The sequence below is a fragment of the Trichosurus vulpecula genome, chromosome 4, assembly GCF_011100635.1.
Source record: "Trichosurus vulpecula isolate mTriVul1 chromosome 4, mTriVul1.pri, whole genome shotgun sequence".
Taxonomy (NCBI): domain Eukaryota; kingdom Metazoa; phylum Chordata; class Mammalia; order Diprotodontia; family Phalangeridae; genus Trichosurus; species Trichosurus vulpecula.
Window position 1 is genome coordinate 81,571,964 of NC_050576.1, and position 18,262 is coordinate 81,590,225.

The 18,262-nt window shown below is 34.9% G+C and overlaps 1 protein-coding gene across 1 annotated transcript in view; it reads left to right on the plus strand.

The window, feature by feature from the left end:
- HMCN1 (hemicentin 1) overlaps window positions 1-18,262 on the plus strand; it is a 523,850-nt gene that overhangs the window by 253,937 nt on the left and 251,651 nt on the right. The window contains exons 13-17 of the mRNA XM_036757836.1: window positions 192-319; window positions 1,471-1,584; window positions 7,714-7,872; window positions 15,260-15,454; window positions 17,786-17,881. Of these exons, the coding sequence (XP_036613731.1) occupies window positions 192-319; window positions 1,471-1,584; window positions 7,714-7,872; window positions 15,260-15,454; window positions 17,786-17,881 (692 nt within the window). The remainder of the gene's footprint in view (window positions 1-191; window positions 320-1,470; window positions 1,585-7,713; window positions 7,873-15,259; window positions 15,455-17,785; window positions 17,882-18,262) is intronic.

Genomic DNA, 18,262 nt, shown 5'->3' on the forward strand with positions numbered 1-18,262 from the left:
TTAAGCATTTGATGCCAGGTGCCTTCATTTATCCTCTCCTTAAATGGTAAGACTAATGGTTGTGCGCATTCATTGCCTTATATATTGTCTGTAAAATACATTATTTCCTTTGAAGAAAGACATTGTGCAATGATATTGCTACATTACAGTGTCTCCAGTTTAATGCAATATAAGATCCTCTTTTCATCCAGGTATAGAATGACCTCAGAAGGCACTTTGATTATAAAAAATGCAGTTCTCAAAGATGCAGGAGAATATGGGTGTTTGGCTAGTAACTCGGCTGGGACAGCTAAACAGACTTCTACTCTGCGATATGTTGGCAAGTATACATCTTTTGAATACCAGTAAACAACAGTGAGTGATAAAAAGTAATGATAAAAAGAATTATAGAAATGCTATTACTCTGTAGCAACTGATAATCATAAGAGACATATTTTGAGACATTGGGTTTTTTTTACATTTTGAAATGCAAAATATAATTTGTTGAAACTTTAACATTTGTGAGTGGATACTTTGTTTAGCCAAGGAACCTTTCAGATGGTTGGCCCATTCTTTGATCCACCCTGCTGTTTCAAATCCTCCTTAATCTTACAGATCTAAAGTAGACAAATCCAGTTTTCTTTCCTTCTGCTCATTCAAACTATTATCTCTGCCATTATTTAAGATGGATTATGACATTTTATTTAATACTGTATGCATTTTATGTGATTCATTTTATTTTTCTTGTATGGTTTATAACAATCATTAACCTTCAACACTTCATGTTTAAACACATGTTCTTGGGTTGACTCTAAGCTCCTTAAGCTTAGAGCTCTATCTATAATGATATATTGGGATTTCTCACTATTAATGATAAATAACTATTGGGTAGTGAAGATACTATGCCCTTAACTTTTTTTCTTCTATCAATTTCTAGTCTCTATACTGCTGCTGCTTCTTCCTAAAAAACAAACAAACCCCTAATAACCTGTGACGCCTTGTATATCTTACTTCTGGTCTAAAAATACAAATTCATTGCCTATACTTAGCATCAGCATCAAAATAATCTGGAAAAGTTTATAATTCATATTTTACAATTCTCAAATTTGTACTGAATTAATGTATTCCTATAGTTACATGTGTGCAATGACTAAAGTTTAAGTTTTTTTCCCTTAAAGAGCGTCCTCCTCTCCTTGACTCTGCTATTTTCTAATGAAGCTTTTTAAAAAAATTTGTTGCCTAAAACTATTGAAATCTACTTCCTAATTTTGTATTCATCTATTTGGGGGAACATTGTAATTTTTTACTTAAAGAATGCTTTGTTTTCTATGTGCATTCACATTTATGCTTTTAATCATGCATATACACAATATGTTATGTAGTGCAACTATGTCCATACTTACACAATTCTTCATTTATTCATTCCAAAAGCATTTTGGAGCAACCACTATGCTAGACACTGATTATATTATATACCTTCTTCCTTTTCAGATGCCCCAAAGTTGACTGTAGTTCAGAGTGAACTCTTGGTTGCCTTGGGGGACACAACAGTTATGGAATGTCAAACCTCTGGTGTTCCCTTGCCTCAGGTCAAGTGGTTTAAAGGTACATTTGTTAAATTTATCTGTTTCATTTTGCTTTTTTTTTTAAAAAAAAATGATTTGTTAAAAGTTTGTTTTGGTGTGAGACTTAGCAGCACCATAAAAATGTGTTTATGACCTCAGTGGTGACTGGAGCTCAAAGTTTTGAACTCTTAAGTTTCAGCGCTTCACATCTGGTGTAGATTACAGAACCGTGAAAATTAAAGACGGAAAAGTTCTCTGCTAGTCCAGCTGAACATTCTCTTTGTTAGTTTAGGATTCCTTCCTGTATTGTAGCATATTCTCCAGAAATACCATAGTCAAGATTTAAAATATCCTCACAAATTTGAGTTTATTTTCTTTAGAGAAGCAGAAGAGTGTAGTGGAAAGAATACTAGATTTAGGGTTAGAATAATTGGTTACTACCTTTTGAAGCCTCAGTTCCCTCATCAGTAAAATATGAATAATAACACATCACTTACCTCCCAAGGGTTCTTAGTTTCAAAGTAAATATGCATAGAGTATCTTGTCACAATAAAGCGCTATATAGAAAGCAAGGATTTGTAATTACGCTGATCATAGGATTATAGATGTAAAGCTGAAAAGTTCCTGAGAGGCCATCTAGTCCAGTCTCCCCATTTTATATATAAGGAAATCGTGGTCTAATTAAATTATTTGGTCAGGATCATGTAGCTAGTAAGCGGCAGAGCTAAGATCTAAAGAGTTTCTCTAGCTACAAATCTAGCACATGTTCCATTCTGTGCTGGATCTCTGATGGTACTTTATGCACCAATGTATATCACAACTTTTGTATGCCTCAGCAGACTATATCCATGAGTCATCATAGCTGAAGAAGTTCACTATTTGTAGAAGAAAACTCCTGCTTTTAGGCTTTAAACTTAGATAGTCTAATCTTTAGATGATAAACATACAGTTTATCTATATGGAAGGTGCAACTGCACAGCATTACATTTTTAAAATGTGGTTTCATTGGTATTGAGCTGACAGAGACTGTGACCCATCTATCAGTTATTAGATAAGTCTTAAAGCATTGACTGAGGCTCAGAGAATGACTTACTTGCTCATGGGCACACAGCTTGTAAATGTCAGAGGTGGAATTTGAGACAAAGTTTTCCTGATTCTGCCTCATCCAGCACTACGCATTTGACCAAATTGCCTCTACGTAAGCTATTATGATGGTGACACTTACCATTTTGGTTGACATTTGTACAGAGCTTTATGGTTTATGAGAACTTCAAATAATTGATATCATATGATCCTTTTTAGCAAGCCATTTAATGCAGGTGATTAAGTTTTTATCATCCCAGTCTTAATAAGGAGATTTCTCCGTGCCCAAAATATCTTCCTTTCCTCCTTACATTTGTTTAATTCTTTCCCATTCTTTAAAAGTTTAACTTAAATGCTATGCCTTTCAGGAAATCTCTGATATTCTCTGTCTGACCTTGATCCTTAAATCTCATAAAACATTTTGTTTTCAACCTATTTAATGAATTTATCATATGTTAAAATATTATATTATATTAATTGTATAGATATTTGCTGTCTTTCTGTTTTACCCACCTAAAGCAGTTACTGTGTCTTAGCTAAGCATTATATATCCCCTAATGCTTTGTACAATACCATACACAGTCATGGGTTTATTGAATTGAATAAAACTTAAATGACCTGCTCAAGGGCAAACATTTGATAAATGGCAGTCTTGGTACCTGATTCAAGTATTTTAATTACAAGTACCATGAAGATGTTACCATTAGGAAATTTTGTAGAGTTTCCAAAAATCTTTCAACAGTTAAAACTTTTAAACAAGTGTATCAATTGAAGTTTCAAAGTGTTTGATGAGGGAAAAAGGCATTTCATTATTGGATTTATCATACATTAGATGCTTCTTTCCTCTAATTCATAATTTTACATTGTTCTGCTTAAAACTGTTAAGTCCATCCTATAATAACATCACAGAGCCTAGTAGAGCTAAAAGAGACCTTAGACATTATTCAGTCTAGGGTTCCTTAATCTGGGATCTGTGACATTTAAAAAAAATCTTTTGACAACTTCATTTCAATATAGGTGGTTTCCTTTGTAATCCTATGTATTTTGTTTTATTCATTTTAAAACATTAGTCTTAAAAGGGCTCTATAGGGTTCACCAGTGGTTTTTGTGACATGAAAAAAAAACACCAAGAACTTCTGAGTTCATCTAATTCACTCATTTTATATATGAGTTAACTGAAGGCCAAAGAGGATAATAACATGTCTCCTAGTTATACAGAAAATTAGTGGCAGAGTCTGGCTCTTGGAACCTAGGTCTCTTGAGTAAGATGACTGGATGGTCTTAACTCTATACTTTCTATAATCATATAATAGAATTATACTCGTTTGGCCCCTCCGTAGGGTCCTGTGATGAGAGTACTTATTGGAGTCAGGAATTTGAGTTCTGTCTTTCTCTAAGGTTTATGGGCACAGGACTTCTTATTGTTTTAGTGCATCCATATATGTGAGAAGGAAGAGTTTCCTTACAAGCACTCTATGAAAAGGTTGCTAGTATTATTATTTGTAAAATGTTTTGTAATCCTCAGATGAAAAATGTTAAGCAGTTCAAAGAATTATTGTTATTATTCTGTTTGTTATAGCCCAAACATTCCCATAGTAACAAGTTGATGTCATAATCATAAAATTATGAATTCACCTCGAGCCCTGGGAAACATGAAGTGAAAAGAAGAAAGTTTTCATCCAGAAAACAAACACATTTAATGATAGAAAAGGGCAACACCATTTCCTTTGTCCTGTGAATTAAATATTTATAATGGCATTTCCTCTGGAGGGAGAGCTTTTCCCTAATTGTTTTCACTAATCCAATTGGTTTCTCTCAACACAAATTATTTTGTAATGACCAAAAATGTTTGAATAAATAATTGGAAAAATATTATAAATCTACTTTATATCCAAGAGAAACAATTTGTAGAGGCTGTCTTTTTTTAAATCAAGTTAATTCCTAATAAACATTCAGAATTAAAAAAAACTCATGAGGAAACTGATTTTACTGATTATTATTTCTATAGCATTCACAATGTTCTTTATGACAGCAAATTAAATTGGAGAAAAATTATTCCGATTCTATTAAGAATCTACACAAAGCAATACATATGGCCAAATAGTTTCTCCCAAATGGCTGGCTGCTCTCTTGTCCTTGCTGTTTCCTAACACCCTTCAGGTAATCGGATTCTACATTGTATGGTGAGGATAGAAAAAAATGACAACAAAAGAGAACCTGAAAATAGTTCCATAAATACCTTTGGATTCCATCTCTTCTTTTAAGGAAGTCTTTTTTCCTTCCATCAACCCTTCTCTAGAAAATTCTAATTGAATAGTTTATTGAAAAAGACAAATATCTTTTTTTTTTATTTCAGCCAGACAAGCAATGACAGGTTCCAGAATTACAGATTATCCACCAAGCACTAAACTTCATTCTAGGACATGAAAAAAATTAAACAGGGTCTGAAAGAGAATCAGGGAGATGTTAAAATGTTGCAAAAATGGACCTTTGAGGAAACATTAAAGGGAGTGAGTTTATTTAACTAAGGTACCCTTGTGACTTTGAGTTAGGTGAAGGGTTCTGTACAGAGGAAGATGACCAGCTGTTCTCCCTCTCCACTAACACCAGAACTAAGCATAGGCTACAGTGTGAGGAGCTGAGTCAAATGAAGGGATAAGCACTCTAAATAGGAAAATTTTGAGTCCCTGAAATACATCCTAGGAAAAGTTTTAAATTACTCTCCTGACATCGTGTTAAAGAATGGAATTAAATGATCATAAGATTGTAGATTCTGAAGCAAAAGGAACACCAGAGATCATGGAGGCCAGAGCCCTCATTTTAGAGATGAGGAAAATTATCTTTATTTTATTTCCACTATCATGGTTATGTATTGCTTCTAGAATTCATATCTAGAATTTCTGATGAAAAGTCTGAACTAATTTGATATCTTTTTTTCTCATGAAAACAAAGGAAGGGGAGAAAGAATATATACAAAGGTCTGACCTGCATGTAGTAAACTGGATTAATTTCAGTGAAATTCAGCTTTCTAAATCATGTTGCTGTGTTTCATTACTGTTACTTTTTAGAATTTTAATTTGTGGGGGGAAAACAACTTAACAAAAACATTTAATCCTGTTATGACCAAATACAACTAGAGGAAAGAAGTAAGAGACAAAAAAAACCCAATGTACCAAGACCAAATATTTTAAGACTTGATGAATAGCAAGGTCACACTCCATCCTCCCATGGTGGGAGGAAAGTTTATGTCAACATCATCTGCTTTTATTTATGATAATTTAGCAGAGGCTCATAGACACTGCTTTATTTGCTTCTTCCCCTTTTCTCATGGTATGTAGTAGCAAACTCAAGAGGATGATTACTTTTTGGAATGCTGAAAAATACTTAGTTTTGGCATTAACAGCTGTTTCTAATGTAATTTCTTTTTATCTGAAGCTCTTTTAGAAAAAGAAATCTGTCCGTTGCTTTACATCTGTTGAATAATATTCCATTTGGTGACCTGAAGAATCACTAGAGTTGTCCCTTTGCCATTTGGAAGCTGAGCCAGCACCTTTCATGGCATCTAGAACTGCAATGTATGGGTCCTTTGTGTAGTTGCCGGGAATGCCTACATTTCTAAAACACATTAGGAAGCTATACTTTAGATTATAAACAGTGCTTCAGGAAACCTTAGCATCTAGTCCAAACTCCTCATTTTATAAATGAGAAAATTGAGACCCACAGTGGCAACATGTCCAAGGTCACAGAGATGGTAGCTCTAAGTGATTCTCAAACCACTCTTGAAAACATTGACTCTCAATGACCTGCATCTCCCCTTTCACTTCTTCCCTCCCCCCATTAGATTTGATTGAGCTCAGGAGAGGTATTGCCACATAGACTGAGAGCTCATCATGCCAATGTAGGATAAGTAAAATTCTTTAACAAAAGAGAATACACTTCTTCTGGGCTTGATCCATGAAGTACTGTAGTCCTTGTCCATGGTGTACTCCTCCCATCTTCCCTGAAATTTAGTTATTACCCTTTAAGACACACATATAAGGGAACCTATATTTTAAGGTCTGTGTAAGCAGGTGAGGCATTGTTAATAGTTAGCCTCTGAGCCAAGAAGACCTTGTTCAAGTGGAGATTCTGGAATATGGTGGTTGTGTGATTGTAGGCAAGCCCTTTGACTTCTCTGTGCCTGAGTTAAATCCTTTTTTGGGAGGCAATTGGGATTAAGTGACTTGCCCAAGGCCGAGATCACACTGCTTGTAAGTGTCTGAGGTTGGATTTGAATTCAGATCCTCCTGATTCCAGGGCTGGTGCTCTATCCACTGTGCCACCTAGCTGCCCCTCTACTTATATCTATATGAGAAGCAGCATAAGTAGAATAAGGTTTTTTTTTCTTTCTGGAGTTCCTGATGCCAGTGAAATCACAGATCTAGTCAGTCTTCGGTTGACAAAAGGATTGGATTCTAAAGATGCTTATTTGGAACTGGGAATGAATATCCTCACAGAAACAACATTTTGACGGGTGTTTGGAGTCATGAAAAAGCCTACTTAAACAATGACGTACCTGAATGTTATATATTTATAGTGAACAAATAATAGAAATATTTGTTACAGTATTTGAGCCAAGCACAAGCCTTAACAGCTTCTAGAAGTAGTGATTGGCACTGTATGAGGGAGAGGAAAATAAAGGGAAGGGAAATTGTCTAGCTTTTACCAACCCTGAGATGGTAGACAGATCATATTTTTTTGTATGCGGTTTCTTCTATATGGGGTTTGTGAAGTCAGCAGCTTTTTCACTATTTTAGGGGGGACCAGTGACTCTATTCTTTAACTACTGTTTCCAAGTTTATAGATTTTGGGATTTTAGGATTATGTAATCCTATAGAGATGTATTTTGAAAACATAGCTCATGGATGTTGCTTGCATTTTTCCCCAAAAAATACTTTAGCAGCTTCATTCTTGAAAATGTATATTCAAGGATCTTATAATAAAATTATTCAATATTATTGTATTCAGCATGTCTCAGAGCAAATATGATTAATAAAAATTACAGGAATATGCATTTTTAAATTTCTTTCCTTTTATTTCAATTTAGGTGACCTTGAATTGAGGCCTTCAGCATTTCTCCATATTGACTCACAACGGGGCATTCTGAAAATTCAAGAGACACAAGATTTGGATGCTGGCGATTATACCTGTATAGCTGTCAATGAAGCTGGAAGGGCAACTGGCCACATAACTTTGGATGTTGGCTGTAAGCACCCCATACATGTCTGTAGAGAATGGGTAGATTTCTTACCTCTATTCTCTTACCATTGACATTTCAGAATAAGTCACTTACTTTTCAATATTCAATTAAATTTAAATGACAAAATATAACTGGCTACCAAACTGGAATCTTGATGGTAAGGCAGAGTTATGATTTCCATTGCTGAGATTTGATCTCTATTATAGATAAATAATGATCATTTTAAATGAGGGATGTTCAGAAATGTTGCCATCAAAAGTCATCCTCTATGACACCAAACTTGTAAAGATGTATGTCGGAACATCGCAATTTAGAGCAAGACTTGGGGTTCTACTTTGGGGATACTAGAGGTAATACTGGTTATTTATTGGCAACTTGGTCTCTTAATTTTCACAAATATTTTATTGCACTTCAGTTCTAAGAATGATGTTCTCACCACTCACTAATGCCATCTCCCAAGGCATAGTGCAAGGTCCCCAAATGTTGTGGTAGCAACTTGGTGGTAGCCAAAAGGATATGCACCTGTTCTTCTAGGAGCTAAAAGCAATAACTAAACTATAGCTTGGCCATGTGCTCGTTAACTTAAATGCACAGGTAGATGCCTGTCCTTAAAAGTATGACAACAGTTTTCTCTGTCTTGAATGTCTTGTACCAAAATGTATAAACTGAACCTTTTTTAAGGTTAAAAGAATTTTACCAAATTATGGTTGAATTTATGAATTATTGGTAGGGTGTATACTTTGTCTTATCATAGAAAAACACAAAGAATGGAGAGGAAAGGGAAGGGAAGAAAAGGAAAGGGAAGAGAGAAAAGCGAAGGAGAAAGGAAGAGAAGTAGGAGGGATAGGAAGGATAAAGAAAGGAAGAGGAAGAGATGTCTGGGAAGAAGAATGGAGGAAAGAGAAAGGGAGGAGAAGAAAAGTAAGGGAATGAAAAGGGAAGAAAAGGAAGGAAGAGAAGGGGAATGGAAAGGAAAAAGAAAGGAACCTCCCTTATGAAACTTACTAGTGAATCACTAATTCCAATTGCTTTAGCCTTACTCCCAGGCAAATAGAATCTGTAGTTAATTTTCATCCCATTTGTCAACCACTTCTGAGATTTGCCTTCATTCTCTATTGTTACCTCTAGTTTTTAATGGAGAGAATAGATCTCTTCTTAAGCATAACATGGCAGCCACAACGGTGTGGCAGGAAGTGAAAGAAAGGAAAAATATACTAGCAGATAAACTTTATCATTCTCTCTGAATTTCTCATTCCTTTTTTACATATACCTAGAGATTGCTTCCATTCTTAGTCTCCTAGATTTGTCTTGACTTATGCACTACTTTCAATAAAAGTACTAGAATTAGATGATCTGTGTAAGATGTCCAAGAAATTTTTCTTTTCAGTATTGACTTACGGATGATGTAGAAATGTGAAATTCATGCTATACTACTTAGAGTGAATAATACATAAGGACCACTAGTTTTTTTTCTTGCATTTAAGAGAACTTAATTAAACTTAACCAGAAAATTCTCTTGAAATAATGAGTGTCAAGACTGAAGTACCACATAAAAGTTCTTCATTTGTGTGCCAGTCATTTGGATTCCTAACTCATTTAAATTTAGATATTTTGTGGCTTGAAAGAAGATCACGCATTTAGCTATATTACTGTGGCTATTTTTTTTTCTTTAAGCTCTCTAATTACCAATTTTGTGGTTCTATTACTTTATGACCATGACACCAAATAATATTTTAAAACTTTAATGTAATTCTTGGTTGCTTACTTCTTGTGGTGAGCTGCTTTTCTTTTTCTTTTTCTACTTCTATCCTCCCTCCCAGCAACTGTAGCTTCAATTTGTAGCCATTTCAGGTCAACAGGGAAAGTTACCAATAATTTTTATTTTCTGAATAAAGAACTAGTAGATTATGAAGTCATCCTGAGCAAAGGAACAGTGACTACATCAAACACAATGTTAGACCTGGCAGAGATTTTATTTGTAGCATTCTGCACTGCTCTGGATTTCATTCTGAGGTTTTGGTTTAGTGTTTTGTGGTCTGGTACATTCAAAGCAATATGCTCAGCCCCGTGGGGAAGGGGAAAGTCTTATATCAGTCTGTTTGTCTCATGTGGTGTAATAGTTGCCATAGTATCTATTTTAATTATCGCTAGAATAAACAAAAGAAAAAATGTTATAAGGCAAGAAAAAAAGCAACCATCTTCCAGTAATCTCACAATTTCATTTTACAAATATTACTCATATACCACCTATCTGCAGTTATTAACCAATATTAACGACTTAAATCTATGGGATCTTTAAAGAACAGATGATTCTTTTTTAAAGGGGCAGGGGAATCATGATTCAATTACTTGTCATCACTAAATATCCTCTCTTAAGTGAACTGTAGTAGATGCTCCATTGAATGGTTAGTTTAGGTAATGCCTCTTGTTAGTAATTTAGATAATCATTTTACTTAACCTCCTGGTGTATAAGGATGTGTATATCTTCTGGAAACCTACTACCCAATTCTCTTAACTCCCTCTCCTTTGAACACTTACTTTTGGGGAAGAGGGGGCTCAATCTTATAAAACCACAAATATTTTGTTGTTGTTTTTCAGTTGTTTCAGTTGTGTCTGACTCTTCATGACCCCATTTGGGGTTTTCTTCGCAAAGATAATGGAGTGGTTTGCCATTTCCTTCTCCAGCTCATTTTACAGTGAGCAACTGAGGCAAACCAGGGTTAAGTCACTTACCCAGGTTTACACAGCTAGTAAGCGTCCATTTGAATTCAGGTCTTCCTGATGCCTGGCCAGGTGCTCTATCCACTGAGCCTCACATTTAAAACAATAACAAAAACTAACTAAGAAAACCACCTCCTATAGCTTTTTGTTTTTCGTTTGATTGTTTTCCTGGAGTTACTCAGATATTAAGAGGAAAGCAGGTCCTTTTTACCTGATTTTTCCAAATTGATCATGTCTATTGCCCAACCTCACCGAGTACTTGAGAACCTTCTTCATTCTGTGATGAATAGAACTGTGAGCAAAGTAGTTTATTTATTGTGGGGGGGGGGGTTGGGATGGGGTGGGGATCATTTCATAGGATCACAGAATTTCAAGGTTAGAAGGGACTTCAGTGACTATATAGTCCAACCCATACCTGAAAAGAAACTCCACTATAACATATCTTAAAAGTGGTCATCTGGCCTTTGCTCATAGACCTCCTGTGAGTGGGAACCCACTATTTCCCATGGGAAAAAAGCAGCTTCCTCTGGTTAGATTCCAAATGCCATTTGATATTAAGGAAGATACTCTGTGCAATTTCTGGACTCAAGTAACCTATTCCCCTTTTGGACTGCTCTTATTGTTAGGAAGTTTTTCCTGACATCAAGCCTAAATGTGTTTCTTTGAAACTTCCACCGCTTACTCCTCCTAGTTCTGCCCTCTGGGAACAAAGTAAGTCCAATCCTTCTTTTACATGACAATTTTTCGTTAGGAATATCTCATAACTTCCATCTCACAATCCACCACTTTGGCAATTACAACAGTAGTTAAAAGGAATTCTATTTAGCAAGTTACACAGACTACTTCTGTTATGACATTAATCAAGGGCCAGAGTTACTTTGCTTTAGTCAAGAATTAGTATCCTAGTCAGAGTAGTCTTAGTCTTTAATCCTCTTTGTAATAATTTATTTGATTTATAAGGGCAAAATACTCATTATTATAAAAAATGTTGTACTTTTCTATGTTTTATTGAGGGAGAAGAGAAATAGTCCCTAATTTTCATGCAGAAATAGAATAGGAGTATGTGGAAAGTATAGGAAGAAATAGTAGTACATGAGGAGATAAAGGAAGGAAGTCCCCCACCTCCTGCCTCCCAATGGAGAGGTAGATTCAGTTAGGAACTGTCCTTGCTTGCCATCCCCACCCTCCCCAGTCCGGCCACGTTAATCTGTTAATCTGTTTATTGTCTCTATAAAACAGTCAAAGCCTATTTTGTGATTACCAAGTTGATAATGTGATTCAGCTGCTTTTTACCAAGATAATAGCACCTGTAGCATTTACCTTATAGGATCGTTATGAGAAACAAATGAGAAAATATACATAAGGTTTTTGTAAACATTAAATTGCCACCTACGTGTCAGCTGTTATTATTTTCCAACTTTGCCTTGACTTCCTGCCCTGTTTCTATGATTCGCTATTAATCATGGTGCTGATGTGACAATAAAGTAGATTACAATTAAAATGGTTCATTACCATGACCCTTCCCAGACCTTTGGTTTCTGAATATCCCTTGTATCTAGGTTTTCTACTCTGTCCCCACAATATATTTGTCTGCAGTCTCAGCATGGCATGTGCTAAGATTTATGCATTTCATTTTTATGACACTGAAAAAATTATCTGTCCTAGAACTAGTATAGTGCACAGAATAAGTGTGGCTGACTGAGTAACCACTTCAGAGAAAAGTAGATGATTAACTCTTGGCCTGAGGGACTGGCTGTCTGTAAAACTACTCTGTTTTACCAATTTTATTCTTTTTGGAGAGTTTAATCCCATATCAATGGATTGAGATAAAGCTAAGCACAGAAACAGGCACACATATATGCATACAGACACACAAAACACACATGCCCATACACTGTTTTGAACATATTATCAAACTACAGTGTATATTTTGTATTGAGCACATATTTTGGATTTAGTTTAAAACATGTTAGAAACATGAAAGCCTACAAAAATTCACACCTTTATTGGCAGAGTGCCTTGCTCTTATACTTATTCTACCTAGTTGAAAAACCGTTGCTAGAGAAAAGGCCTACACACACACACAGCCACAAAGCCAACTTATGGTTTCATGTTTTAAAATCACAAAATCCTGATAACAAATATTTACTAAGTGCATTTAATGTATAAGGCACTCTGCTAGTCCCTATGGTGATATAAAGCCATGCAAGAGAGCATGCAGAGGGGAAGATAGCAATCTAGATACAATATCCCAAGAAATTATAAATTAAAACTCTACAGAACTCTTACAATCAGAGGACAAAGTGAAAATAGAATTCATGTGTTGCCTCCTTTAAAGAATTCCTATAATGAAAACTCCTGGAAATGTCATAATCAAAATCCAGAGCTTCTAGACAAAAGAAAAAATACTACAAGTAGCCAAAAAAAGTCCAAAAACCAAGGAGACACAGTAAGGATCACATGAGATTTGATAACTGCCATATTAAATAAGAGGAGAACATGGAATCCAATATTCCAAAAAGCAAGAAGTAAAGGCTCACCCCCACAAATAAACCATCTGGCAAAACTAAGTATAATTCTATGAGAGTTGGAGGGAATGGAGGGGAAAGGACTTTTAATAAAATAGAGGATTTCTGAGCATTTTTTATCCAAATGTCAAAACTGAGTAGATATTTGAAATGGAAATGTTGGACCCAAGAAAAATAGAGGAACATGCATTTTATTTAATTAGAAGAAAATCTGTGAGGATAAATTATTTATGTGCTAATTGAGGGATAAGAAATAAATGTTTTCTCCTAATCTTTATGTTTTTAAAGGTCACAGAAAAAGGTAAACATGGTAGAGGGCCTGTGGAGGGTTTAGCTTTGTTCGAATGATACCATAAGAAGGCAAAATGTTTGGAACAGAAGACTATATTTATAGGGGGGGGAGAGGAATCATGACTGTAATAACTTGTCATCACTATATACTATATTAAGTGAATCTGTAGTAGATATCCAATTGAATGATGTTGTTATTAGTAATTTAAATAGTCGTCATATTTAACTTCTAAGAATCAACAACCTCCATCTTCTGTAGGAATCCTTTCCTGATTCCCATCACCTAGTAGCTAGTACATTATTTCTCCAAACTGCCTTATCCTTTTGTATGTATTTTGCTTATTGTGTGCACATGTACATTTCCTCTATTAGATGTAAGCTTCATGAGGGAAAGAACTTTTCATGTGTCTTTGTATCCTCAGTGCTTAGCTCTGTGCCTAGTACATAGTAAAGTATTCGATGAATTCTTTTTGATAGATTAATTGGATCCTATACTTGATTTCAAAATATCAGCTTCACAAGTCTGAGTTGGAGAAGGGATAGTGAGAAAGCAATTCTTTAGAAAATGATCTGGGGATTTTAGTGGACTGCAGGTTCCACAGAAGCACATATAGTCCCAAAATTGACATAGCCCCAAAAGTTTATGCATGAGATACTACACATTTTCACCTGGAGTCTTCATTCCCACTTCACAGCTTATTCTTACATGATACTGGAAAGTTTGCTGTTTATCCTATGCTTATCTCAAAATCTTTGGAGAGCTAAGACTCTTACTCAGAATTCTTAAATTTATACAATTGCCAATGACTTTTAACCTCTTAACGTGTATTCCCTTGCTCTTTTCCAAGAAAACACCCTATTGTCCTCTTTTTATCCCCCAAATTATCAAGTTACATGCATCATAATCCGTAATGCTAAATACTTCGTGTGTTATTGCTGATGAACTATCTCTAATGTATTGGTTACTCCACTTAGTTGGTCTTACAGAATGCTCCCTCCATGCTTGTTACTCCTTTCCTGAGTTGGTCAAGGTGTATCTGCTATATCCCTCACTTATACTCCTTACATTTTGGTTATTGGAATGCTAGGAAAAAGGCGAATGTGTTCTTGGTGCCAAAGCTTGAACTCATTTGTTAGTTATGTTAGATCCTAGTAAAAATGGCATCTGTGACATACTTCTTAACAATAATTAATTAATGTGCTAATGCTCTTAATCCTTTCCCAACTTTCTTTCTAGGATGTCCAGAATTAACTTTTCTCTTTTCAATGAATTTCACACTCCATTATTCTTATTCATATTAATGATTCTCAAACTGTGTCTTTCTTTGAAACTCAAATGTGAAATGAAAGGGATATTTCTGTTTTGAGAAATGAATGGTATTCAGATCAGGAATAAGATGCCTAGGATGCACACTGATAATTTGTTATAATTTATTTTAAATGTAAAATTTGTTAATGAAGTCATTGTAACTTAAATTCTATTCAAAAGAGGTTAGTTAATTTAGTACCCAAAGGTCATTATTTTTAAAAAGTTCTATGGAATGAATGTGAGAGAACACTACAGTATTAACTAATAAGTAATATAATCCTTTGAAGAAAGGGTACTTGATTTAGTGTGTCACATTACTGATCTACGTTATTCTGAAGATTAGAATTTAACTTTTAATTTGTAAGATAAGGCTAGCAATATTTACCTTTTCTGTGTTCAGGATTTGCAACTAAGTAGATAAATGTCTGGAAAAAATTACAAATGTAATTTCAACTAACAGACTGAATAAGAAAACATTTATCACATGGTTCTGAATACTGCACTATTTCTCTGTTTTTAATAAACTTATCTTAATTTCTTTCAGCTTCCCCAAATTTTATACAGGAACCTAGTGATATAGCTATGGACATTGGTTCAAATGTGACATTACCTTGCTATGCTCAGGGATACCCAGAACCAAAAGTCAAATGGCGACGGCTGGACAACATGCCACTTTTCTCAAGGTCCTTTGCTGTTAGTTCCATCAGTCAACTAAGGACAGGATCTCTCTCTATTATCAGTAGGTTCAATAAATATGCATATCTATATACAAATTCATATAAGTATATGTGCTTTTAAATATATGGTTTACGCAGATATTTTTAACTATATCAGAGAGTTAAAAGGTACAGGACACAACTAGTAAATAATATTTTGTTGATGTACCAATTTAGCATCACCTTGTTGAATTAGCCATCAACTCCTCCTAGGAAGGTACTTGACATTTTTATGCTTCTGGAGTTGTTACAGCAAATAATATAATAAGACATTCTCAGTGTCACAACAATAACAAGTGGATGAGTGAATTTCATCCTGTTTGTCAGCCTTGAACTAATTGGGTCAGGAAACCATAAAGTGTTATTGAAAATCATTTCATTTGACTTTTATTTTTGTCAGGTTATACACCTTAAGTTTTATAGATAAGCATTCTGAAAAACAATATGGAAACCTTGGCTTACGGGCTGTGGCTGTCAGAAGCAAAAATATCCCATTGTAAAGTAAACTATCTGATTATCTACATTTTAACTTTTCATCGCATCAAAAATTAATGTATTTTAAGTATTTATTAAAATCCATTCAATTTTTCAACAAATATTTGAAAGTAAGCGCTAAGGAAGCAAATGTTTGGATTACTTGCTAATTTTTTTTTACTTTTTTATAGATCAAGGGAAGAGCAAAATAAGACCAGAGGGCTAAATCTGCCCTTGTCCTTGAGCTAAGAATTCTTTTTTTACATTTTTAAAGGAATAAAACTTTTTTAAAAAATGTAAAAACAGTTCTTAGCTAGAGGGCTATGTAGTAGGGCTGGATTTGACCCACTAGCTGTAGTTTGCTGACCCCCGATAAAGATATTTTGGCACTCTGCCTACAATTTAGAACTAAGCATTTTCCAGAGTCCTCAATGAGCTACCCAAATCCAAAAGTAAAATGAGTTAAATAAATCAACAAATATTTATTGAGCCTACCACATGCTATGGTAGATGTGAAAGAAATATGGTTAAGAGTCCCTGTTCTTGAAAACACTTGTAGTCTATTTAAAGAGATAAAATTAATGTATACGATATGATTAATGAAAAACAGAGTGCTGATTATAATAGAAATTTAGTGAAAAGGATAATTAAAATGTGGACTAGTCAGGGACTAGTCTTCATAAGAGAGGTAGTATTTGAGCTGAGCCTTGATTTTGCTTTAATGAAGGAAAAAATCATCCTAAGAATTGGTGTTATCTGAAAGTAAAATGCCCTGTCTCTGCAGTTAGTGCATATCCTCTAACTGAAAGGATTCAAACAAAATTGACTGAATTAACTTTGTGTTGGGTATATTGGAGCCGAAACACATTTTAAAGTTTAGATTGAATTAGGAAGCACTGAAGGTTCCTTCCAACTCTGCAATAACATGATTCTGGAGTTTCATGAAGGAAAGGGGTAATATTTAGAAAGACCTGCTAGGGAAAAGAGAACATTTCAGGAAGGGTGCATAACACCGGCAAGCAGGGCCTATCTACCATCGCATCTGTGGTGAACACCAAGAAGGTAGTCCTGTCAAGAATGAAGGATGTGTGTTAAAAAAAAAGTGGGAAATTTGTTTGGAAAGAGAAGGGAGATCAGATTGTAGAGGGTCTCAGAGCAGTCAGTACTTGATGTGATGGGCAATAAGGAGTCACTGTAGGATGTTGAATAATAGAGCCATAGTATGATGAAACTGGTTTTATGGATTTTATAAGGCAAAACTGATTGCCAGTTAAAAGGATGTCACTTAACTCCAGGCAAAACATTATGAATATCTAAAGAGAGGTGGTAATAATGAAAATTATGAGGGATAACTTTTAGCAGCATTGGGATGTAGCGACAGATGATTCACATGTAAAAAAAGAAGAGGGAAGGCTGAAAGATATGTCCAAACAAACTGTGGAGCCTCAGTACTAGATAAGCAGCAAGGTCACTGACAAAACATAATGGCTGAAAGGAGAATTAAATATAAATTAATTTCCAGTAATAGTTTTTTAATTTTTTCAACTGTTATTCCAAGAGTCAGTCTAAATATTTTTAAAATTACCTCAAAGTTCATATTGTGTGGACTAATTAACAAGGTGATTGATTGAAATTTTCCCCTTATTCTGGATATTTTGATTTTGAATAATAGATGTAGACCAGGTTTACCATGTGTGCTGTTCAAGCAATATTCATGAAAGAATAGAGATGGTGAGGTGGTAGAACTTAAGCATTTTAAATTCCAAGAAGTGGGCTGCTGCATTTTCTCTGAAAATCTTACCAAAATAGTAAAATTGAGTTAAATGCTTTGGTACTTGGGAATACTTTTGCACAAATCTCTTCCTTTCTCTCCATTTTAGATTTGTGGGCCAGTGATAAAGGCACTTATGTTTGTGAAGCTGAGAACCAGTTTGGAAAGATTCAGGCACAGGCGACCATAACAGTGACAGGACTTGGTAAGAAGATCAATCATTCTGATAACAGGGCATCTCTGAATTTTCAGAACAGCCTTAGCACTCTGTATGAACAATCCACTTCTGTATCTTTTACATATTAATGGCAACACTTGATTTCATTTATGATTAGATATGTCCTGGGGCTCATCTTTTTTTTTATAAAAATATATTGTTTCTTTATTTCATAGAACATTGGAACAACAACAGTAACAGTGAGAACAAATCCTCTCCTTTAACAACGGAGCAAACTGAGGCTCAGAGGTTAAGTAGTAACTTTGTCCCTGGCTAAGATTTGGATTGGTTCACTTCTGATATACAACTAAATTCTCAGGGTCTTAGGTAGACAGTCATGCAGTTGCACAGGGATACATAATGTGCGTG